The sequence below is a fragment of the Felis catus genome, chromosome A1 (assembly GCF_018350175.1).
Source record: "Felis catus isolate Fca126 chromosome A1, F.catus_Fca126_mat1.0, whole genome shotgun sequence".
NCBI lineage: Eukaryota > Metazoa > Chordata > Mammalia > Carnivora > Felidae > Felis > Felis catus.
Genome location: NC_058368.1, coordinates 100,998,008 through 101,020,250, shown reverse-complemented (window position 1 = coordinate 101,020,250; position 22,243 = coordinate 100,998,008). Strand labels below are relative to the sequence as shown.

At 43.2% G+C, this 22,243-nt stretch overlaps 1 protein-coding gene across 3 annotated transcripts in view; it reads right to left on the bottom strand.

Moving 5' to 3' along the window:
* Window positions 1–22,243, bottom strand: part of SNX24 (sorting nexin 24) — a 179,941-nt gene that overhangs the window by 8,928 nt on the left and 148,770 nt on the right. For 2 of the 3 annotated variants that reach the window (XM_045058194.1, XM_045058198.1), the window contains exons 5-8: window positions 17,788–17,882; window positions 16,418–16,450; window positions 15,819–15,883; window positions 11,463–11,526 (exon numbers count right to left, since the gene is read on the bottom strand). In XM_045058194.1, coding sequence (XP_044914129.1) covers window positions 11,463–11,526; window positions 15,819–15,883; window positions 16,418–16,450; window positions 17,788–17,882 — 257 coding nt within the window. Of the gene's footprint in view, window positions 1–9,917; window positions 11,527–15,818; window positions 15,884–16,417; window positions 16,451–17,787; window positions 17,883–22,243 lie in introns of those variants that run through there. The other variant, XM_023254694.2, reaches the window with a different exon arrangement.

Here is a 22,243-nt window from a genome sequence, read left to right as displayed (position 1 = left end):
AACTGACACAGAGGGAAGCGGATCCAGGAAACGGAAAGAAGTGTTCCGGAAGACACCTTCGAGCCCCTGAGTCCCGCCATGCCTGAAGCCCATCTCCACCCCTAGCTTTTTAGCGCTGCGAGCTAATACATTTGCTTTTTTGCTTAAGCCAGGGCAAATTGATTGCTTGGAAGCTAACACCTTTGTCTAACACAGCAATATCGAATAGTTTTAAGTACAAAGGTGTGAATTGCAGGGGTGCATGGCTGGCTCGTTGGGTAGAGCATGTGACTCGACCTCAAGGTTTTGAGTTTGAGCCCCAAACTCATAGAGTTTATGAAAAAAAAAAAAAAAGGATGTGAACTGCAGGCTTATTTATGATCCCAAAATCCTGGAAGCCACTTGACTGTCCCAGAATGGTTATAAAATATATGTCCCGTAACAGAAGAACATGTGTTCATTAAGACGATGATACAAAACTTAGAGTAACATGAGAAAATGGTTGTTTTTGAGAAAAAAGTAGAAATTTTGGATGCAGCTTGATCTCAAGTATGTAAATGCATTCTCATAAAGCAAATGCAACAACATATAAATTGACATGAAGAAAATAAAATGGTGGGATTTTTAAACTCTTTTATGTTTATGGTTTGGTTTTTTTTTTTTTTTTTTTACCTTTTTGGTCTCCCAATTTTTCTCTAAGATACATTTCTAATAATTAGAAATAATCTATTTTTTCATTTTTTAAAAATTATTTTATTTTAGACAGAGAGTACAAGCTGGGGAGAGGGGCAGAGGGAGAGGGAGAAGGAGGTAGAGAATCCCAAGCAGGCTCTGCACTCAGCGTGGAGCCCGACGTGGGGCTCGATCCCACAACCCTGGGACCATGACCTGAGCTGAAATCTGGAGCCGGCCTATCCAACTGAGCCACCCAGGTACCCCCAAAAAAGGCTATTTAAAAAAGTTTTTTAAGGTAACATGTCAGGAAATTGGCAACAAATACCTGTTAGATATATGAAGTGCCTTAAAGTTTCATGTCAGAGGGCACATGAGCCACTGATGTCTCCATGCACAGGAGCACAGAGTTCGCCCTGTAGTGCTTTTATTAGCATGAGCATAATCATAGACATCTCTCTAGTGACAAAGCAAAAAGGAGTTCATTTTCAAAGTGCTGAAATTCTGAGACCACTTATCGCCCACGTAGTAAATTGTCAGGCAAGGTGCTATATGCCAGGCGGCTGATAAGCTCACAACACACACCCTGTTCAAAGCTGTTTCTTTCTTGTAGGCTCAGAGTTGTGCCTTATACCAAAACCATCGGCAGACTCACAACTCTAAACTACTGCTTTACAAAAAGCCTCTACTTTCTGCAAAAGCTTTTGAAACTAACAGTTCACTCTTTTGGCGAATGTGCGGTGAAAAGGAAACATAGTAGCCAAGGGCGTATACAGACTCAGAGGAAAATTATACTGGCCATCACCACCACCGTGCCCAAATTATTAAAATTTTGATCCCGAATCACTTTAACAAACAGTTGAAAACATTGCGGTATCCTTAGCCATACGTTGTTTTATTCTAAGTGCTATTTTGCAATTTCGAGGATCATCAAATAAGATAAATTCTAGTAAAATTTATTCTTGGGACAGACTGATTAGAATGACACTTTCAAAACTTTTAACTACTCCATTTCGGATGAGTTTTTAGGTTTTGAACAGAACTCACCAGCCTCATATTTTAGTTCAGCCGTTTTGAGTTACCTAAAGACAAAAACATGGCAAGGATTTTATAGCAGGAAAAGGATTTGTTTTTGTTTTTAACATTCCTATAATTCAGAGGGCTGAAGAAATCTTTGATCTGGAAGGCTTGGAAATCCAAAGCCCCCTCAAGGCATTTTTTTTTTTAAATTAAGAAAGAGGAAAAACAGTATTTGTAATGGAAAATTTTTGTGCTGTTAAGTACCTAACGGCTTTCACTTAAGTCTGTAATTCATCTTGTGGACTTCAGATTTTGGCCAAGCCTAAGTTTTAGGTGTGATATAACATCACCTGCTTGGAGATTCGCTAGTGGTGCTGACATTCTCGAGTGATGGAAAGAAAACCGGCACTAAAGCAGAATTACAGTGGCTAGTCACAGGAATCCTGTCTGGAAGAGGGGGGAAGAAAAGTCCATCTCACAAATATTAAAGTCACAACAATGTGCAACCCCAAATCCATACGTGGAATTTTCACCCTATGACTACTTCTATGAGAACGCTCGAGGCTCTCAGTTTTGGAGGATCTGGAGAGAACTCAACATGCCAATATGCCCTCACCGCCCACTTCTGAACTTTTATTAAGAGTCATCTGTTGCCACATCCACTCATTTTTGAGAGGGTGGGAAGGATTTTTCTTCCCAGTGTGTTATTTAAAGTGCTATTCAATTGGCTGTTCAAACTCTGGTCCCTTTCTGTCCTAGGTGGCAAATAGTACGTCCTGTAATTTGGATAGATATCTCCATTTGAAATTGTTCTTTTTTTTTTTTTTTTTATGTTTATTTTTGACAGAGAGAGCAGGCAAGGAGGGTAGGGGCAGAGAGAGAGGGAGACACAGAATCCGAAGCAGGCTCCAGGCTCCAGGGTGTCAGCACAGAGCCCCACGTGACGCTCGAACTCATGAGCCATGAGATCATGACCTGAGCTGAAGTTCGCCACTTAACCGACTGAGCCACCCAGGCGTCCCTAGATACCTCCATTTGGAAACCTGAATCTTTTCTTCCAACCTGGATACAAAAAGAGGTCTGCTTCCTGTGCCTCTTCCGGGCAGCAGGACCCACACTATGACGGGACGTCAGGAGGAGAGGAAGAAGAAGTGGTCAGCCTGGAGCAGAGAAAATTCAAGACTTTATTTGTTCCTGTCACAGCAGACCTCAGAACTCCTGAACTGCTTCCCAGCCTTGTACAAGCTGTTCACTCTGCCTAGCCAGCCTCCCGCACGCGTTTCTGCTCCCTGTGGCTTTAGGACTCAGTACAGGGCTCCCTGAGGGAGCCCTGAGGGAGCCCCCTGGAAACTTCCTCCCCGGGGGGGGGGGGGGGGGGACTCTAACTGCTTGCTTACTTACTGACCGGCTTGCTGTCTCCCATCTCCTCTTGGACTGGAGGCTCCTCTAAGGCAAGGATTAGATCTTCATTGTAATCCCCCCTCCCTGGTATCTTACACATAACTGATGCCCAGCAAGTACATTCAGAACCGGTAACCAAAAACAATAGGTCTGCATTTATACCATGAGGTACTTAAAATCTCGCAGGACTGTAAAGGTTGTTAAACGCGGGCATGCATCTTCCCACTGTTTCTGCTTTCCTCAAAGACTGTAATCTTCTAACAACTTAACGCTTTTCCTCTTTACCTTCTGAGTGGAGGTGTGAAGGGCTTGGTAGAAGTAGATGGTGCAAAATGAGGTGGGCGTCAGACATTAAAGAGGAAGAAACCCAGGGGGTGGTGAGGTTAAGGGGCGGTGTCTGCAGCAGATGCTAGCCGGCTTCAGTGTCAAACCGTGGTCATGAGTGCGGCTGGCTGTGGGCAGCTGATGGAGAGCCAGGCCCTAGGGGAGTACTTTGGATTTGACCTGAGAGGTGATGAGAAATCACTCTCTCCAGCCTTCAGTACTGTGGAAGTCGTGGCGTCCGCTCTGGAGACCACGGTCGAATCTTCGTTTGTTGGGGGCTTCACGTGGCCTGCCTGGAGGAGGGGGTCAATGACAGAAGTGTGTACATTCACCCCACACACCACCTGGAGACTCAGGTAGGCAGCAGTATGGAGCTCTCTGTGCTTTGCTTTGTTCCCGGCTGCAGAGCATGTTCCCGACCCTCGTGCAAGAAGCGAAAGAGGCCTCGGCACAAACCGATCACCACAGTGGGAAAGTTCTAGGCGAGCTTCCTTCAGCTGGGGGGGGGGGGGCTGGGGGGTAGGGGGGACAGTGCTGCATCTAGTTTTGCTTTCATGCTGCTGCAGATGAAACTCATAAAGGAGAAGTCACAGTATATCCACTGGAGAAGAGACCAAGAAGGAAAGGATTTATCCCCAAACCTGGAGCTCCCTGGGTGACAAGGGTCCTGTTTGCATTCAGGCTGCTACAACAAAGTACCATCGAGTGGGTGGCTTACAAACAGCAGAAATCTATTTCTCACCATTTTGGAGGCTGGTGGCAAACTTGGGGACTGGTGACGAACCTCTTCCTGGTTTAGGACTCACGTGTTTTTGCGACAGCCTTGCATGGTGGAAGCAACAAGGGAGTTCTCTGCCCTCCTGCCCTAATCACCTCCTAAAAGCCCCGCCTCCAGAGACCATCACACAGGGGAGTGGGGTTCAATGTATGAATGTGAGGGGGACACAACCATTCAGCCTATAGCAGGTCCCGACCTCCCACCCCCAGCCCTCATCAATGAACGGCACCACCATCGGCCCAACTGTGCCGGCCAAAAACCCATCCTTGACTTCTTTCTCCCTTCCTTTTACCCTCCACATTCAAGTCCACCAGCAAGTTCACCAGTAGCTGTGCAATAGATCTCACATATCCGTGTCTCATCCTCGTCCCTGCTACCACCCTAAAACAGGAGGTCATCTCTCACCCAGATTATTCAAGGGGCCTCCTAACAGTCTCTCTGCTTTGGATCGTGCACGTGGCCAGTCTATTCTCCACGAGCAGCCAGAGTGATCTTGTTAAGTTGGCTCAAGAGGGACAAACCACGTGCATGACCCTAAACTGACGATTGCCTGCTGCTGTTTGCCAGCTGTCTGGAGGGTTTTTTAAAAATCATGTTTTAAAATGTCTCATGCCTAATTAATAAATGAATATGAAAGATAAAAATAAAATTTGTCAATAAACCTGAATGAAATAAAATAGATCGCATCCCTCCTATGTACAACCCATCAATGGCTTTCCATTGCACGCAAGCTAGGAGTCAAACTCTTGAAGGCCACCTCCCGAGGGGAGCCCTGTGGGATCTGGCTCCAGCCCCTCACTATGCTCCACATTCTCTGGCTTTCCATGGGGAGCTTGGCTACAGCTCTCTCCTGATTCAGGGCTTTAGAACCTGCTGATGTCTCTGTAACACATTCTCCCTACTCGCATTCTTTGCCCAGCTAATTCCTCCAGCATTCTTCAGGTCTCAGGTTCAATGTCACTCACTCAGGGAAGGGTCCTGCCCTGCCCCAATCTAAATTAGGTATCTTCTCTGTGCATAAGTAAACCTTCTTCATAGTCCTTCAGAGCCCTTGACACACTTCATAATGACAAATTTTGGGGGCTTTTAGGCATCCAATATCACATTATTCTGTAAGTTCCATGAAGTCAAAGATTCTAGTTTACTCGGTTTCAAATTTAGAAAGATATCAAGGATTTAGAAAGACATTTTGCTGCCTTCTGTGCTGAGGAAAAATTACCATGATAACCAGATATAACAGTTCTTGTGAAGGAAGACAATTTCTAAGTGTGATGGTTCTTATCTTTTACTAGATTTAAAATACCTTGTTAGTTTTGTTGAGATGCTGACGGGTTGGACTGTTGTCCTAAAGGTATCACCAGCCTTCTAATGTACCATCCTGACTTGATTTAACTTTGTGTCCAGTTCCCCTAGAAGTATTGAGGGTTTTTTTAAAATCAAAAAAAAAAAATTGAAACATATAAAAAAATACACAACATGAAAATACTTTGAAATGTCCTAGGGTTACAGTTCTCATACTTTCTGTGCACAAGAATCATCTAAAGAGCTTATCAGATCTCCAGGCCCCAGATTCAGAGCATCTAAGACTGTAAGTCTGGAGCAGGACCTGAGAAATTATATTTCTAACAAGTTCTTGGATGATGCTGGTCCTGGGTCCAAACTTCGAAAGCCACGCCCTATGGTGTCGCACAACATAGGTTTGTAATCACTGAATTAGCTTAATCATTTGTTAACAGGAGAGTTTAAGAAATCATCCAAGTGTATAGTTACCCAACCTATTACCACTCTATATGTGAAGTTCATGAGGAAACTGTAGAAGACAGTTGTTTTCAGAACAATCGGGATGTAATGAGACATTATGGGAACTTGGGAAGATGTTAGCAAATCCTAACTCAAGGTCATTGACTCCACATGCATCTACGAAGCTTCTGCTGTGGAGCACGTAGCCAGCATTGAGCTGGGGCTGGGAAGACAGGGCGCTGGCTACCTCCTCCTTCCACAGTGGCTCCTGAGATCTACTCCTGGCCCCATAATGGAGTGTAAACAAGTCAGAAAATGGCCCTGCTCTCACAGAGTTCATGTTCTTTGGTTAAATGCTAAGAAGGAACACTTTGCTATGATACACAGTAAGCCAGAGAAAGACAAGTATCATAGGATTTCACTCGTATGTGGAATCTAAAACACAAATGAACAAACACACAAGCAGACTCAGATACAACCTGGTGGTTGCCAGAGGGGAGGGGTGTGGGGAGATGAGCAAAAGAGGGTGAAGGGCATTACGAGGTGTGAGCTTCCAGTTATAAAATAAGTCACCGCGATGAATAGTACAGCACAAGGAATATAATCAGCAATAATGTAATAACATCGTATGGTGGCAGGTGGGGACTACACTTACTGCGCTGAGCAGTGTGAGGTACAGAATTGTTGACTCATTAATGTACACCTGAAACTAATATATGTCAACAATACTTCGACAATAAAAATTCTAAAAACTCATGGTGCAGAGTGGCGGGACCAACGAGGGGCTCTTTGTGGAAGGAATATTTAAGCTGAGACCTAACAGGTGAGTATGAGCATCTTCTCAAGGGAGACAGAAAGGGTGTTTCAAGCAGAGACCGGTAGGAGTTGGGTCTTTAAGGGGTAATTAGGGTTTGGTGCCCTTGTAAGAGGCTCCAGAGAGATTCCTTGCCCCTTTTCCACCATGTGAGGACACGGCAGAGAACACTCATCAGACACTGAATGTGCCAGTGCCCTATCTTGGACTTTCCAGCTTCCAAAACTTTGAGAAATAAATTTGGTTGTTCATAAGACACCATGTCTGTGGCATTTCTGTTACACAGCCAGAACCACTAAGACAAGTACCTCCCTATGGCCACCTGCCACCCCAGGGCTAAACTGATGTTCTCCTGAGACTGGGTCCTGCATGAAGTATACAAGTCAGTAACCATTAAAGAAAGGTAGTTCGAGGCGCCTGGGTGGCTCAGTCGGTGAAGTAGCGACTCTTGATTTTGGCTCAGGTCACGGTCTCACGGTTTGTGAGTTCAAGCCCCGCACTGTGCTCTGTGCTGACAGCTCAGAGCCTGGAGACTGTTCGGGATTCTGTGTCTCCCTTTCTCTCTGCCACTCTTGTGCTCAGGCTCTCTCTGTCTCTCAAAAATAAACATTAAAAAATTAAAAATATATATACCATTTTAGAATCTGAGGTTGTCAGGGATAGGAGACTAATACCAAGTATGTGTGCCAAAATCTGTTCCGCACCCTGGCAAATATCATTAACTGGTTGTTACATCCTTACTCAAAAATCCTTTAAAAACAACTTAAAAATTTTTTCGGTAAAATAGGCATAACACTTACCATTTTAACCATTTTTAAACGTACAGTTCAGTGGTATTAAACACATTCACACTGTTGTGCAGCGCTCACCACCATCCGTCTCCAGAACTTTCTCCTCTTCCCCAACTGAAATCCAGTGAACGTTAATGCCCCATTTCTCCCTCCCCCCAGCCACTGACCACCACCATTCTACCTTCTGTTTCCACGAGCTGGACTATTCTAGGTACCTCAGATAAGGAGAACCACACAGTAGTCATCCCTGGTGACCGATTTCACTTAGCATATCTTCAAGGTTCATCCGTGTTGTAGCACATGTCAGAATTTCCTTCCTTTTTCAAGACTGAATAATATTCCGTTGCATGTATCTACCACAGTTTGTTTCTCCATTCATCCATTCATGGACGCTTGGGTTGCTTCCGCCTCTTGGCAAGAACGTGGGTGTTTAAACAATCTGCTCAAGTCCCTGCTTTCACTTCTTTCGGGTCTATACCCGGAAGTGGAATGGTTAGATCACATGGTCACTTTGTATACTTTTCTGAAAAAATGCCATGCCATTCTCCACCGAGGCTGTGCCCTTTTACATTCTTGCCAGCAACGTACAAGGGTTTCAAGGTCTCCGCATCCTTGCCCACAGTTGTTATTTGCTTTTTTTTTTATAGTAGTCACTCTAAAGGGTGTGCCAGAATCCTTATTAAGTGGCCATTATCATTTGATCACAGGTGACAGATGATATGAGAGCCATGTGTTATTTCTAAACTGTGATCATGAGATTTTGACACTTCTTTAAAATCAAAAAATATTTTTATTGGGGAGGCTAGAATTTTAAAGTAAAAAATTTGTTTAAAATGGTTGGCAATTCACATAGGTTGTTTTCTACTGACATTTTTATTTTTGTAAACTGAGCGGATTACATTTCTATACTTTTCAAAGCGAACTGAGGATTTACCAGGTAGGGACGGCTGGTGTGTTCAGGGTGGCAGAGATAGAGAGCTGTTTGAAAAAGTGGGGTGGGTCAAAGAGGACAGCAGGGGTGCTGGTCGGGAAATGGCCAGATGATGGAGGTGAGGCCCGAGAGGCTGCGCAGGAAGCACTGGGAGACCATCTGAGACCCAGCCCAGACAGACCACCAGATGCATGAACTAAGAGCACAGCAGATGACAGCTGTCCTGGGCTCCTGCTTTAAGGGACAGCGTGGTTACCCTTCCTTTTATTTTTTCTTCCCCTTACTCTTTTACTGCTCTATTGTCTATGAATACATGTCTTGGAAAATCCTTGTTTTGTAAAAAAGGGAGAAATGGAATATGTATACTAAACATGATTTTACATGTATGTGGCTGAAATCTCTGCAACTACACATATAAACTAAGCACAGTGGTTGTTTGGGGGGCGGGGACGGGATGTAGGAGACGGGGTGGGAGATTTTTCTTTTTTTTATATATCCTTTTTTATGTTGTTATTAAATTTTCAACCATGGAAATATATTCCAGCCTCTTTCCAATGTCCATTCCTGCAGTGCAGGGACCAGGCAGTTCCAAGCCCTCCCAGACTCCCTTGAGGCTGGGGATTGATCATAAGGTTCTGCCAATTGGATACGCTTTCATGAGATGGAAAATGGAGGTGGGTGAACACGATCTTCCGGCTGTAGCTGTGGGCAAGCAAAGTCAAGGGTGTTGAGAGGGGATGTTAGTGCAGGTGGCAAAGGTGGACACTCTGTTCCAGGGCCCAGTCCCCAGATTCCTGCTATGAGGCAGTTATAGTGGTAACAATGACCTCCTGATCTTGCTTGCTGATACCCGGATCACAGCTACAGCGTAGTTTTTTTTTGTTTTGTTTTGACCTCAATAGCTCCAGGAGCAGCCTCCTGGCTCCCCGAATTCCTGCTTAAGGCAAAGGTTGTAGCTCCCCTGGCAGGTGGGTATTAGATGTTGCTGGAGGATTCTGGAAGTCATTCCTGGATTATCCACTAGAAGTTCACTCTCCTCATCCTTCCAAAAGAGTCTATGAGCATCCAATTTCTCACTATTCCATCCTGCTTAAAATACCTACCGTGGTTTCTATTTCCTATAACAGAATTGAAATGAAACACAAAATTACACATTAAAAATTAAATAAAAAATGAAAGTCATCACTAAATAAAAATCCTCAAAAAACGTTTCCTGAGGTGTGTGCCACCAACAGGGCTTGGTTTATATATTAAAAAAAAATTCTTACTATCTTGGTAAATCATCAACTATTTAATGGGTACCTACTGGCTTAATAGATGTGGTAATTTAACACTTCAATTAGAGATAAATGTGAGTATGTATGTGAGAAGTTGTGTGTGTGTGTGTGTGTGTGTGTGTGTGTGTGTATAAAGAGATAAGACACAACTGGTGTTTCCAATAAAATCCTAGGAGAAGACAAATTGAAATATTTCTTCATCTCTGTTTTTATTTAACTCAAAATAGCTAACAATGAAACATTTAAAAAATATCTCCCAACACTTGAGCATTCAGTTATTTTCGGTTCTTGACACTTGATTATTTAGTCCTTGCGTGTTTCCAGCATGAAGTCACATAGCTATCATAAATGTATCTCTAAAAGTCTGCAGCAGGCTTGAAACATATATATATATATGCATATATATATATATATATATATATATATATATATATATAACACACACATATATATATCCTAACCAAAAACCATGATTCAGTTATTGGTCTTGAATCCAAATTTGTGGGTTTTCTCCCACAAAGCAGCTTAGTAAAATTAATAACCATAAATAGGCTAGCTATGAGTTTTCAATGAAATGCCTGAATAGAGCACATACATTGTTTGCATATATGTTTTTATGCTCGTACTCCTCAAAATATGAACTTGTGTGAGATGTAGAGTGGCGTTAGATGATACACACATTTAACTTACATAAACTCCATAGAGGAGGTAACAAGGAAACGATAAGGAAAATAACAATTAATCCGGTGGCAATTCTACTCATTTAATGAACGAGTAGACCTCGATGAGTGCCGAAGAACCGTGAGGAAATCAAAATGAGGCTTGTCACTCTGGTGTCTCCTCAGGCAAGTCAGTTCACATCTGTCTCTCGGAAAGCAAGCATCTTGCAGGGCTAAGTACGATTCTAGTGTGGAAAGGTATGCGGTTTTATACAAAAGTGTCCCAAACAAACACCAACTCCCATTGGTCTTCAACGGAAGAAACGGTCATTTCTTCCAACATTGGCAGAAAACCTGGATGTGTTGGATGTACGGAGTTTATTGATGGCGCCTTTCTGAAGGGCAGTCGAGGATGATCTCGATGTTCCATCTTATTTTAGGTACTGACCCCAGAAGCTAATTCCTAGGTAAGATGCAACCCTACTGCAATGTAAATAGAAATGACGTGGTTTTTTAAAAATGCCCTAACATCGACAGCGAAATATAATTTCCAGTTTAGTTCCATCCTCACATTTAGCACAGCATGTTTCTGTGATATTCTCCCGGTGCGGGCACTTCAGAATACACCTATCGCTGACTGAGAAAATCTCATGATGAAAAGATTAGTGTGTCACGACATCTGAACAACAACGACAAAAAGTTACCAAAGTAGATGAGTCTCTGTATGTTTCAGGATAAGATGTTCAGTTAGCAAGTGGTGCAACGAAAGCAGAGAGTACCTTCGCTTTGTTATGCTCGGTGCTCACAGGGACATTCTACAACCTTCTCACCAGGTTCGAAATTGGCAGCTACCTTCTCCTTCTCAAATGCTCGGCCTTAACCTCAGCACCGCCCGGGGTTCAGTTTCTATTTTTAAAAGCACCATTCTAATGGAAATGTCCCTGCCCCGAATTAAGCTGGGACTGTGAATTTTACCACTAGCTAGAGCCGTTATGTCATAGAGTTTAGGTTAATTTGGTAGGTATCGATTTCCGTGAGACCTGCTTCAGCTCCTAACAGCCATGTAGGATTTCTACCTGGGCTGCAGATGAGGGTAAAATATCCCGTGGAGAACTCCTTCAATAACCACATTTGGAAAATCTGAAAAACAAAAGGAACACAGCTTTTCTTAAGCACATCAGCGAAATATGAAATACAATTGCGTTTGGTAGAATTTAACGAGGTGAGGCCCACGGTAACTTAGGGATCCGCACCACCTTGTTTAGGATGCGTTATCTGTCACGGTGCCTTGGCCTAAAGCCACTTTAGTGCAGGGCCAGGCGCTGCAGGAATGCACGGCCAGATTTGTAGCTTATTGATTTAAGGGATGTTCTAATGGTTAATGCTGCTAGGCCCCAGCTCTTTATCTGAATGTTTTCTCACAAGGAAGATGGATTACACTGGCAATTCAATTTCTAACAAAATCTCAATATACTTGAAGGAATTCCAAGATTTCTACAGGGAATACTCGGCTGCAGTTTTTCCATTGTGGTTTACAGGAGCGTTTAGTCCAAGTTGTCTCGAGGATGATCGTGCTGTTACGTGAGCTTCCAAGGAGCAGTAACATTGGGGGGCCGTCTTCGAAGCTTAAAAGGGCACATTTCCGACAAAAACCATCTTGTCAAACTTGAAAAACCAGCCACGTTTTTAGAGGAGATACAAAGGAAACCCAGAGGTGTATGGATGTGATCGGAGCAGGGAGAATACGAATAGTAAGCTGCACAGGGGGACCTATCCATCACACGGCTCAGAGGTTCAATTTCTAAACTTCAAGCTGCACATGATTATACCCAGAATCTATGCTAAGCCACCCACTTTAAATAATACAGTTATTATGTGAGGAAATTAGCTGGTCCAATACTTTAAGACAAAAACTTTACGACAAACACTGTTCACGTAGTAATCCAACCTCTAGAGAGTTCCTACCCTGTAAAAGCACTCGCAAGGCAGGGCAGAAATGTTCTCGGAGGAGTGGACTAGGCAGAGGAGCTAGCCATGTGGCACGTCTGTGGCAGGAGGGACCCAGGAAGGATCAAAGACTGAAATGGGGGCCAGGGTGGAAAAGGGAATGAGGGATGCCTGGGTGGCTCAGTCGGTTAAGCAGGTTAAGCGTCTGACTCCTGATTTCCGCTCAGGTCATGATCTCATGGTTTGTGGGTTCGAGCCTCACATTGTGCTGCTCACTGCTGTCAACACAGAGCCTGCTTCGGATCCTCTGTCCCCCTCCCTCCCTCACGCCGTCTCTCTCTTTCCCTCTCTCTCTCAAAAATAAATAATCCTTAAAAAAGAAACAAAAAAGAAGAAAAGGGAATGAGGGAGAGGCCTGGGGGCAGGAAGGCCAACTCAAGCACAGGAACAGTGGCTTCATCTGAAAAGCAACGGGAAGCTCCTGAAGGAATTTAAGCAGAGGGAGAAGGAAATGAATTGTGTTTTGCAAAGATGACCCTGGCTGCCATTGAGAGTAGACAGGAACACAGTCAAAGAGGTGACGAGTTCCACATGACGAGCGAGGGACTTCATAATAGTACCTACCTGATAGGCTGTTGTAGAAACTGGTGGGAGAAACAAAGCACTTGAACCCGACCTGGGCACACGGTGAAGTACCAGCTACCATCAGTACCAAGCGCTAATTACCGGGGATCTAAGTAAATAGCAGTCCCTGCCCATGCCACAGAACTTCTACGCTAGTCAGGGAGGCAAGCAAATGAATACACAGACAAAATAGGTTTTAAGAATATCTCCAAGGGGTGCCTGGGTGGCTCAGTCGGTTAAGCATTCGGCTCTTGATCTTGGCTCAGGTCATGATCTCATGGTTTGTGAGATCTAGCCCTGCGTCTGGCTCTGTGCTGACAGAGTACAGCCTGCTGGGGATTCTCGCTCTCTCTTTCTGTTCCTCCCCTGCTTGTGCTCTCTTTCTCTCAAAATAAATAAACTAACTTAAAAAAAAATGTCTCCAGTACATGAGCATTCATTCAATCACCTTTGGGCGATGACACTTGATGTCTTATTGTTTGCTCTTATCCAACATGAAGTTAACATAATTTTCCATAAAACATATCTTTCATAATCTGCAACAGAACTTAAGCCTATATATGTTGATCTCAATCAGAAACCATGATTTTGCTAAGTGCATTTTAGTTCTAAAAGTTTTTCTCCCTCACAGAGGTATACTGAAACCAAGAGCCATAAATGAAATATTGATCAATTTTCTTAAAAAATTTTTTAAAAATTCTTTATTTTTGAAAGAGACAGAGAAACAGAATACAAGTGGGGAAGAAACAAAGAGAGGAAGACCCACAATCTGAAGCAGGCTCCAGGCTCTGAGCTGTCAGCACAGAGCCTGATGCGGGGCTCGAACTCATGGACCGTGAGATCATGACCTGAGCCAAAGTCAGATGCTTAACAGACTGAGCCACGTAGGCGCCCCATAATGATCAATTTTTAATTAGATGCCCAAACAGCATATATGAACATGCATTGTTAGCATATAGGCATTTATCCTTTACCGCCCCAAATATAAAAGTCTATTTGAAGGTTAGTGATTTACATCATCAGCATATTTCGTATGGATTTAAGTAAATAAGCTTGGCAAAAAGGACAATACCATGAATTACTCAGAGAAATTCTGCACCACCTGGACAGGTCCAGCAGTGGCTTAAAGGCAAAGGGGGAAAATGAAACAGGGCACGGGGCTTGAGGGCAACAGGATGGGAAGGTGAGGAAAGACCTCTGTGAGCAGGTGCCGTGTGAACGAGGGTGCAGCAGCCAGCTGTCCTCACAGGTGCCAGGGTGCACACCTTGTCTGGGTGAAGGGCATTCCCAGCAGAGGGAACAGCACAGGTCAAGGTGCTGTATTTACTGTCCAGCGAGTGGTGAGCATTTGCTAGATGCTGGAGATTAGCAGGTAAACACGAAAGAGAAAAAGAAGGGAATAAAGTATGCGATCACTACTATAAAGGAAGCAAACGGGCAGGACGCTAATCGAAGTGAATGGAACAGTGGGGTTGTTTTTATTCAAAAAATTTCAGTATTTATTTTTGAGAGAGAGAGAGAGAGAGACAGAGCATGAGCATGAGCATGAGCATGAGCATGAGCAGGAAAAGGCAGAGAGAGAGGGAGACACAGATCTGAAGCAGGCTCCAGGCTCCGAGCTGTCAGCACAGAACCCGATGCGGGGCTCGAACCCACAAACCGTGAGATCACGACCTGAACCAAAGTCGGACGCTTAACTGACTGAGTCACCCAGGGGCCCCTAATGTGTATTTTTTAAACACAGAAGCAAACGCTAGAGAAAAGTGATTAAGTATTCCTCACTGAAAAGGATTTTATAGGAAAAATACTATGAGACTATACTCTTATATAGCAAAGGAAGCTCCCTCTGATCAGGGTGTTAAGAATGGACCCTCGCCAGAGCCGGGCTGTGTCCTGCCAGCCTTCTTTGAACTGACAGCTAAATCAGGGATCTCAGTGCATGGACTGCGGCTACAGAACGGTCCTTTCTCTCTTGCTGGTGATAAGGTTTTATTGTCAGAATGTAGGAATGGTTTCAACAGATAATTTATCTACTGCTGTTTAGCTGCCATGCTATTTAGTTACTCTCAGAAACAAAGGCTGAAAATTCACTCTGTGCACAGAGCACACAAGAAGAAATCAGGCACCAGGGGTCTGCCCATCAACTATGGAGACTGGGCAAGTCAGGGACCTCCTTGAGCCCCGATTCTCTCATTAACCAGTGATGATACCTGCCCTGCCTAGTTCATAAGGCTGTTAAAAAAAAATGCAATGAGATAATGTCTGAGAATGTACTCACCAAGAGCTGGGCAAGGGAACATTTTGAGAGGGACTCTGAATAATTTAAATTTCTTGGCACAAAGAAAGGACCCAACTAAAATATTGATTATATTTATGCTTAAATTAATTCATTATATTTAAGTATATATCTTCTAAAAATATACATCCCATCACCTAAGATGCCATAAATGAAACGGAAGTAGAGATACACATGTGATATATGCAGACAGCTTTTGGGAAAAAGCATTTAAATAAAAAAGAACCAGAGCCTTGGAATCAAACCTCAGCATCTGGATAAAAACATGCAGAGACCCAAATAACATCATCAAAAAAAAAAAAAATGGAAAGACGATAAATACCTTTCCTCCTTATTACTCTAATTCAAAATCGCCTGGTAAAGTAGAAAGAAAAATTACATTTCTTGCCGAAAGCCCTGCCCCAATTAAAATTCTGAATGTCTCTTACACCAAGAGCACTGTTTTATTGGCAGATTATTAAGCCCTGGACCAATGTCACTCTGTTAGACCTGTATTAAAAACGTGGTTTATGTGGTGCAGGGTCAGATCAGTAAAGAGCTGTTAGCAGATGACAGGTTTGATTACCGCTGGCTGCAGGCAAGACGTATGGATCCCTGAGGAACAGTAGCACCGGCTGGTGGGACAGTTTGCTGGAAAGGTCAAGAACAGGCATGTCAGCATCAGGGGACGACGGTAAACAGAAAACACTACAAACTAGCTTTGAGGGGATCAAACTGCTGTGTGGGGACATCTCAAGGTTTATGTATCTAACCGCGTGGGTGAAGGATAGCAAGCCGAGTTACAGGGAATAAACAAGCCGGGCGCTCACCTTCTAAACATTTCTTTGTGGAATCTGAAGCAGATCTACAATCTATACGATAAATCACTGCTGAAAAGCGTCGCCGTCGTCTTTTTTAATCTCGTAGCACAATTATTGATAAAAGAGTATTCTTATTACTTGCACAAAACAAAGCAGGGCTCCTATGGCTTCCCTCCTGGATATAACTGTTTACTTCTCTAACTTTCTATCAAAGATTTATAATCTGAAAATCAATTTGCTAACAAACGTTTTCAAGAAGATCATGACTTGATACCCTTACACCAGGGTTAACTAAACATTTCACAAAACCACAGTCCTATTCCTGGTTTTATGTAAGTCTTGACTGGCCAGTATTAGTTCTTACCTTGATTCTTCAGATTCTGTCTCATCAAACGATCTAAAAATTTTTTTAAAAGAGGAGAGAAAAAAGACCATATAAGTTGGGTGACTATTTACGCCAACCAAGGCAAAAAAAACCAGCCAGCAATCCTAGAGCTCCGAAATGGGAAACATTTTGAAAAGAAAGGGGTTTTCCCAGAGTCACAGCATGACTGACGCCTCCTTCTAAGGAATCTTATGAGCACGATATTCTCGAACGTCAATCTTCCTGACGATCACTTAAAAACCTGATGGTTTTACTTTCAGACTTGTATAAGGGAGAAAGGATTTCACTCTGTCATTCCCCACATTTCTTCTTAAAAACATCCCTCTATAAACCCCCACCTCATAGCAAGTACACGCAAGTCAGAACAGGGCACACTGACAACGCCTGCTATTTGGTGAGCAGCGTGTGTGTAATTCTCGCTCTGGGGTGAGTGGAAGGTGGCCCTGAGCAAACACTGCCAGCGAGGGGTCTAGTGTCTGCAGCGTCTCGTCCCGCGGACGGCTGGGGTGTAACACGACTTTGGGTGTGGTCAGCTGGAATCTTGTAGTTCGAATGAATACAACCCTTTCCTCCGCTTGGGCTCCCAGAGACTTTGTGATGATGTGTTTCTTCGTAAATGGATTTAATTGGTCAGGGGTGTTGCTAACTGCTTTCGGCAACAAGCTTCACGCACGACAGGGGCCCGGAGCTGGGTGAGGAGCTTGTCTCAGAGTTAATTCTGCAGAAGAACACCTTCCCAAGTGCTGAGGGTATCCAATGTTTGGTTCCTTGGAAGACAAAGACGGGGGTCTGCAGCCCCTGAGGAAAAGGTTCTGCGAGAGAGGCAGCAGGGCAGCAGAGAGAGTTCACACAGGAAGGCCTGGGCTCTACCAACTACAAGGTGAGAGATTGTGGGAAAGATGCTTAATTCTGTGCCTCTACAATAAGGCAGTTGGGTAAAATCATCTTAAGGTCCTTCTCAGCTTTATGATTATGTGACTGTATGTGTACGGGGATATAGACCTAGCTGAAGTATCCACAAATAAATATAGGAGTCTCTCAACAGGCTATCTAAGTTCATAACTCCCGTCTTGTAACATCACTCCATGAAGCAGCAGAACTTAAAAAGTCAATTCCTTAAGTCTAAAGCTGAGTTACTAAGCCTTGGTCATTTGGCCACAATATAGTGATGAGGGCTGACGAGGAATTCCTTTGACTACAGGCAGGGGGCGCGTGAGCGCTGTCCCGGCAGAGAGAAGGGGTGTGGCCAGGCTGGCCCTTTCCAGTACCAATGGGGTTCTTGGTTAGGCCAACAAGTGACTGCAGAATAGTTTCAAATACATGTCCAATGGGTGAACAACAATCCTTACCCACAACTTTCTGCCTTTGGTAGAGAGGGCAAGTGTCGCACATTTAGGAAATCAAGGAACAGCTTGGGGAGCTCTTCATTTTCTAAAATGACAGCCTGCAAAAGTAGAAAACAGAACGGAGAGAGTGAAATTTGCTAGGCGATCTATCCAACGAACTACTTCCAAACATCATGAGCACCCATCTACGTTCTTAGCAGTATCATTCTTCACACTCTGTATGGGGAGTGGTCCCCATCTTACCCACTAAGAATTCAGGAGCCACGCATGCTGTTCAGTGCCAGCAAATAGTCCATTTCATCTATTCTCTCACCCAGTCGGCATTTACGGAACATCTACTGCATGTCAGGTGCTGACAAGGGCGCAAGTCAGTGGGCGACCAGGCAGATGTAGTTCTTGCCTTCATGGAGGTTCCAATCAGAGTATTTTAAAAACCTGGGTATGTCAATAATACTGCTAAGATATGTACATCAAATTTTCCTTACTGAGTGATAAGGTGGTCTGGGCTGTGTGTGTGTCTATAAGAGATTGCTATTGTTTAGGAAATATTACATATGGCTTTGCTAACTGGAAGATTGAGACAAGATCCCTCAGCTCTCACCTCTTTGGGCATTAGGATTAAGTGACATTAATTGCTCTGTGGACAGCTCCACTTAAAGGGTCAGTAACAACTTTACCACTAAGTGTAAATCAGCATATATACTAAAAAAAAAAAAAATCTATACTGTTCTTCCATTTAGGGAACGCTGCTAAAGACGTGGCGTAATGGCAGAACCATGTCAGTTCTCGGCTATCCGAATTATGCAAGTGCAAGGAGAAATCTAATGGAGAACTAGAGAGTGCATTTTCATGGGTACCTATTTTTTACAAAGAGAACCATGGTGTGTGAACCGATTGCACATCTGCCCCTCCCGCACCTTTGTTTTGTTTTTGTTTTCAAAGACCATGGAGAAAGCATCAAAGACTGTACAATAATCTCTGAAAGTAACAGAATTCTCTTCAAGGGTCCTTTTCATATTGTATCACGGCTCTCCTCCCCACACCCCAATAAGCATGTGTGGTTTACAGGACAGTGAGAAGTGATGGTCAAGTATCACTCACACGGCTGATCAGGTACAGCTGTGCAGCGTGATGCATAAGGCTCCAATGACAAAAAGGCCAAATGATGTATATATAAAATACCTAGCTCAACATAATCTGTTGCTTTTAGTCATAATTTACGCACCGAGTGGTTGTATTTCTAGTACAGTTTGCAGACAGTTGCCCAGTTCAGGACATAGAAATGGAATGAACAACATAGGCTGACCTCTGCACTATGCTAGTGGCTCAACCTTCCTGCTTTTCAGTTGCTGGAGAAGACTCATCTGGAAATCCAGCTCTGCCTTGGTCTCTTCCTATTCCTTACATAGCCGGCGATACCCACTGAGGCTTAAGGACAGTAAGTAAAGAGGCAGGAAAACAAAGCAATACACAAAATAGAAAAAAAAAAAATCCCTTTTCCAGGGGCATGCTTTCATTACTATTTCCACTGACCTTCACCTAAATTTTTATCTACTCGAGGAATTTTGGGAGTGCCTCTAAGGTCATTATTTCAGTGCCTGGAACTCAAAGGCTGTAAAAATCATCATATATATGAAGCTCCCAGGAATGTCTGCCGTCAAGTTGCAGTGATCATTTCCTCGTTTCTAGATATCTGTTTAACAGGATGATACAATACCTATCTGAATAATAAAGCTTAATGTTGTAACAAATACAGAGCTGGTAACCCAGGCAATAGTTTTAATTATGTGTACAAGTGGTAGCTTTCAGATTAAAAAAAAAAATGGGGGGGGGGGTAACACTCTTATCTCCACCCCCACCTTTTAAAATAAATTAAATCAATAACAAGTGTGGGACACTTTTAATGACCTGAACTACTTAATTTCCAGGATCTTTAGACATGCCATCCATCACCGCAGTATGGAGGAAGACATCTCTTGAGTGTTCAGGGGGTTAGTTTGGTTTTATTAATGCAAGATTTAGGGAATTTTAACAAGGTGAATTGTTTATTTGCCTTGACAGATTGGCTTACAATGCACTGGCTACATCTACAGCATGATCATTAATGACAAAAGACAGGCAAAAAGCTGTTTACACTGCAACACCAGGACAGGAATTAATCCTGCTCAGCCTCCCCAAACAGAGTAACTACAAAGAGATGATCACATTTTTTTTTTTTTTAGGTAAGATATACTTGCAAAAAAAGGATCATCGAAAACTCCAGAAATTTGTGAGCATTTTTGTTAACTGTTCGCTGAAAATTCTCAAATAATATTTTTCATAAAAGTCACCAATGTGGATTTCAGGATTTACAGTTGTAAAGAAAGTAGCATTGGGGGAAGAGGGTGGGTCCGTTAAGCATTCAGTTACATGGTGGCAATACCTCCTAAACTCTGCTGAGGCTTGTAAGAAAATGATTAATACTTCAATCCAAACAGAGGTAGAGTGTAAAATGGTAGTTTACCTAATGTAATATAATAAGTACAAGTGAAATGACTGTCATTAATTAGCGCGAAGATGCACAAGAGAAATTACATGAGTTTCAACTAGATTGTTCAGTTCATAAACACACGATCTCACTCTCTGAGAACCCCAGCAGTGATGTGGGGCCTCATGACTGTTCATTTACAACTTCTTCTATGAGAAGATTGCACTGAAGAAGATCACTCCTTAAAACTGCACCCTGGAGCGATCCACCTTCTTGGGACCTCCGTCAGGTCTAAATACCCAATTTTATTCAATAGGTAAATAAATACATATAAACCTATAATAAATAAAAAATATTCTATATAAATATAGATAAATATAAAATAAATATATAGAAGTTACATTTTAGATATCAAATTAAACTTCCCCATTGCTATAGCTTGCTTAGTATGATTTTTTATTAATTTTCAATGTTTAGTCATTTCCATTTCTTAGAGAGGCAGGATGGTGTGGTAGGACGTATGGAGCTTTAGGACAAGAACTGGGTTCCAACACCCCTTATTTTTCTGCCTTATCAGTTTTATAAAATCCTGTGGCTACCTCACAGGATTAGTGTGAGGATAAGATGATGTGATGTCCCCAAGAGTCTCTGGCACACCATGAGTCTTCGACAAAGGTTCATTGTTTCCTCAGAATGTCTTGTTATATCAATTCCCAACAACCTCTTTTATTGGTTTTAGAAGTTTGGATCACTGTCCATCTAGTGAGCCGGGACTTCTTAACCCTCCATGATTCATGGATCCCTTTCAAAATTGGATCAAACCTGAGAATCTCGTTTGCTGAAAAATATGCATACATATATAACTGTGCTGACAGTGGCAGGGGGGTCACAGGCCCCTGACAGTCCAGCCGAGGACACCCGCTTTCAGTTCCCGTATGACAGTAACGCTGCTGGGCACACTCTTCATTTGGCTGGGAGCCTGCAGCACTCACTGTTGGGCCTGTGCTGTAGGCCAGCTCCCCAAAGGACACGCTGGCCCTCTTGTTCTAGTTTTCTGCCTCTTTGTCAATTGCAACCCCCACTGGGCTGTGTGCTGCCTTGCTATTAGAATTCATTAGTGCTTTCGGCTCTGGGCTGTGGTTGAAAATATTTATCTGGCAGTGGGGCTAACTTTCGGAAGGATTCTTTCTGGTGGTTCAAAATCTACTAGTGCATTGAATTTAGAAAGGAGTTCAGGGGCGCCTGGGTGGCTCAGTCGGTTAAGCGTCTGACTTCAGCTCAGGTCACGATCTCACGGTTCGTGGGTTCGAGCCCCGCGTCGGGCTCTGCGCTGACACCTCAGAGCCTGGAGCCTGCTTCGGATTCTGTGTCTCCCTCTCTCTCTGCTTCTCCCCCTGCTCATGCTCTGTCTGTCTCTGTCTCTCAAAAGTAAATAAAGGTTAAAAATTAAAAAAAAAATTAGAAAGGAGTTCATACTCATGGCTTCTGTGTCTTTCATACGAAATTCGAGAATTTAGCAATCTGTAGTGTTGAGGGTTCACAAGGTTAGCAAAACGTGGAGGAAAATATTGTTTAAATGCCATCACTGCTGGGTCAGAGTACAACCAAGGAGACATGAGTCCCCTACATGTGTTACGAGAGGAGCATTTTGAACTGCTGTTCAGTGATGGCCCCAGACCCAGTGCTATTTAATCGATTAACTGATCACTGTGATGGTAGAGGTCTGACACTGGATCCGAGTTTGGACAGATGGCTGGACAACTCATTTATGCAGCAGGACAACACAATTCAAAAATGAATATGGCAAGTTAGAGAAGAACTTGGAAATAAATCCCATTAAATTCCATTTTACAGGTGTAAGTAATGAGTCAAATACCCCAAGGGGCAGAATTCACACCACAGATGTAAGACAAAGAGTAGGTGCTTGTATACAAGTGCTGTTGTCTTGAGTGGTAGGTCAGCAAAAAAGAGTTGCTTCCAGAACTTTTATAA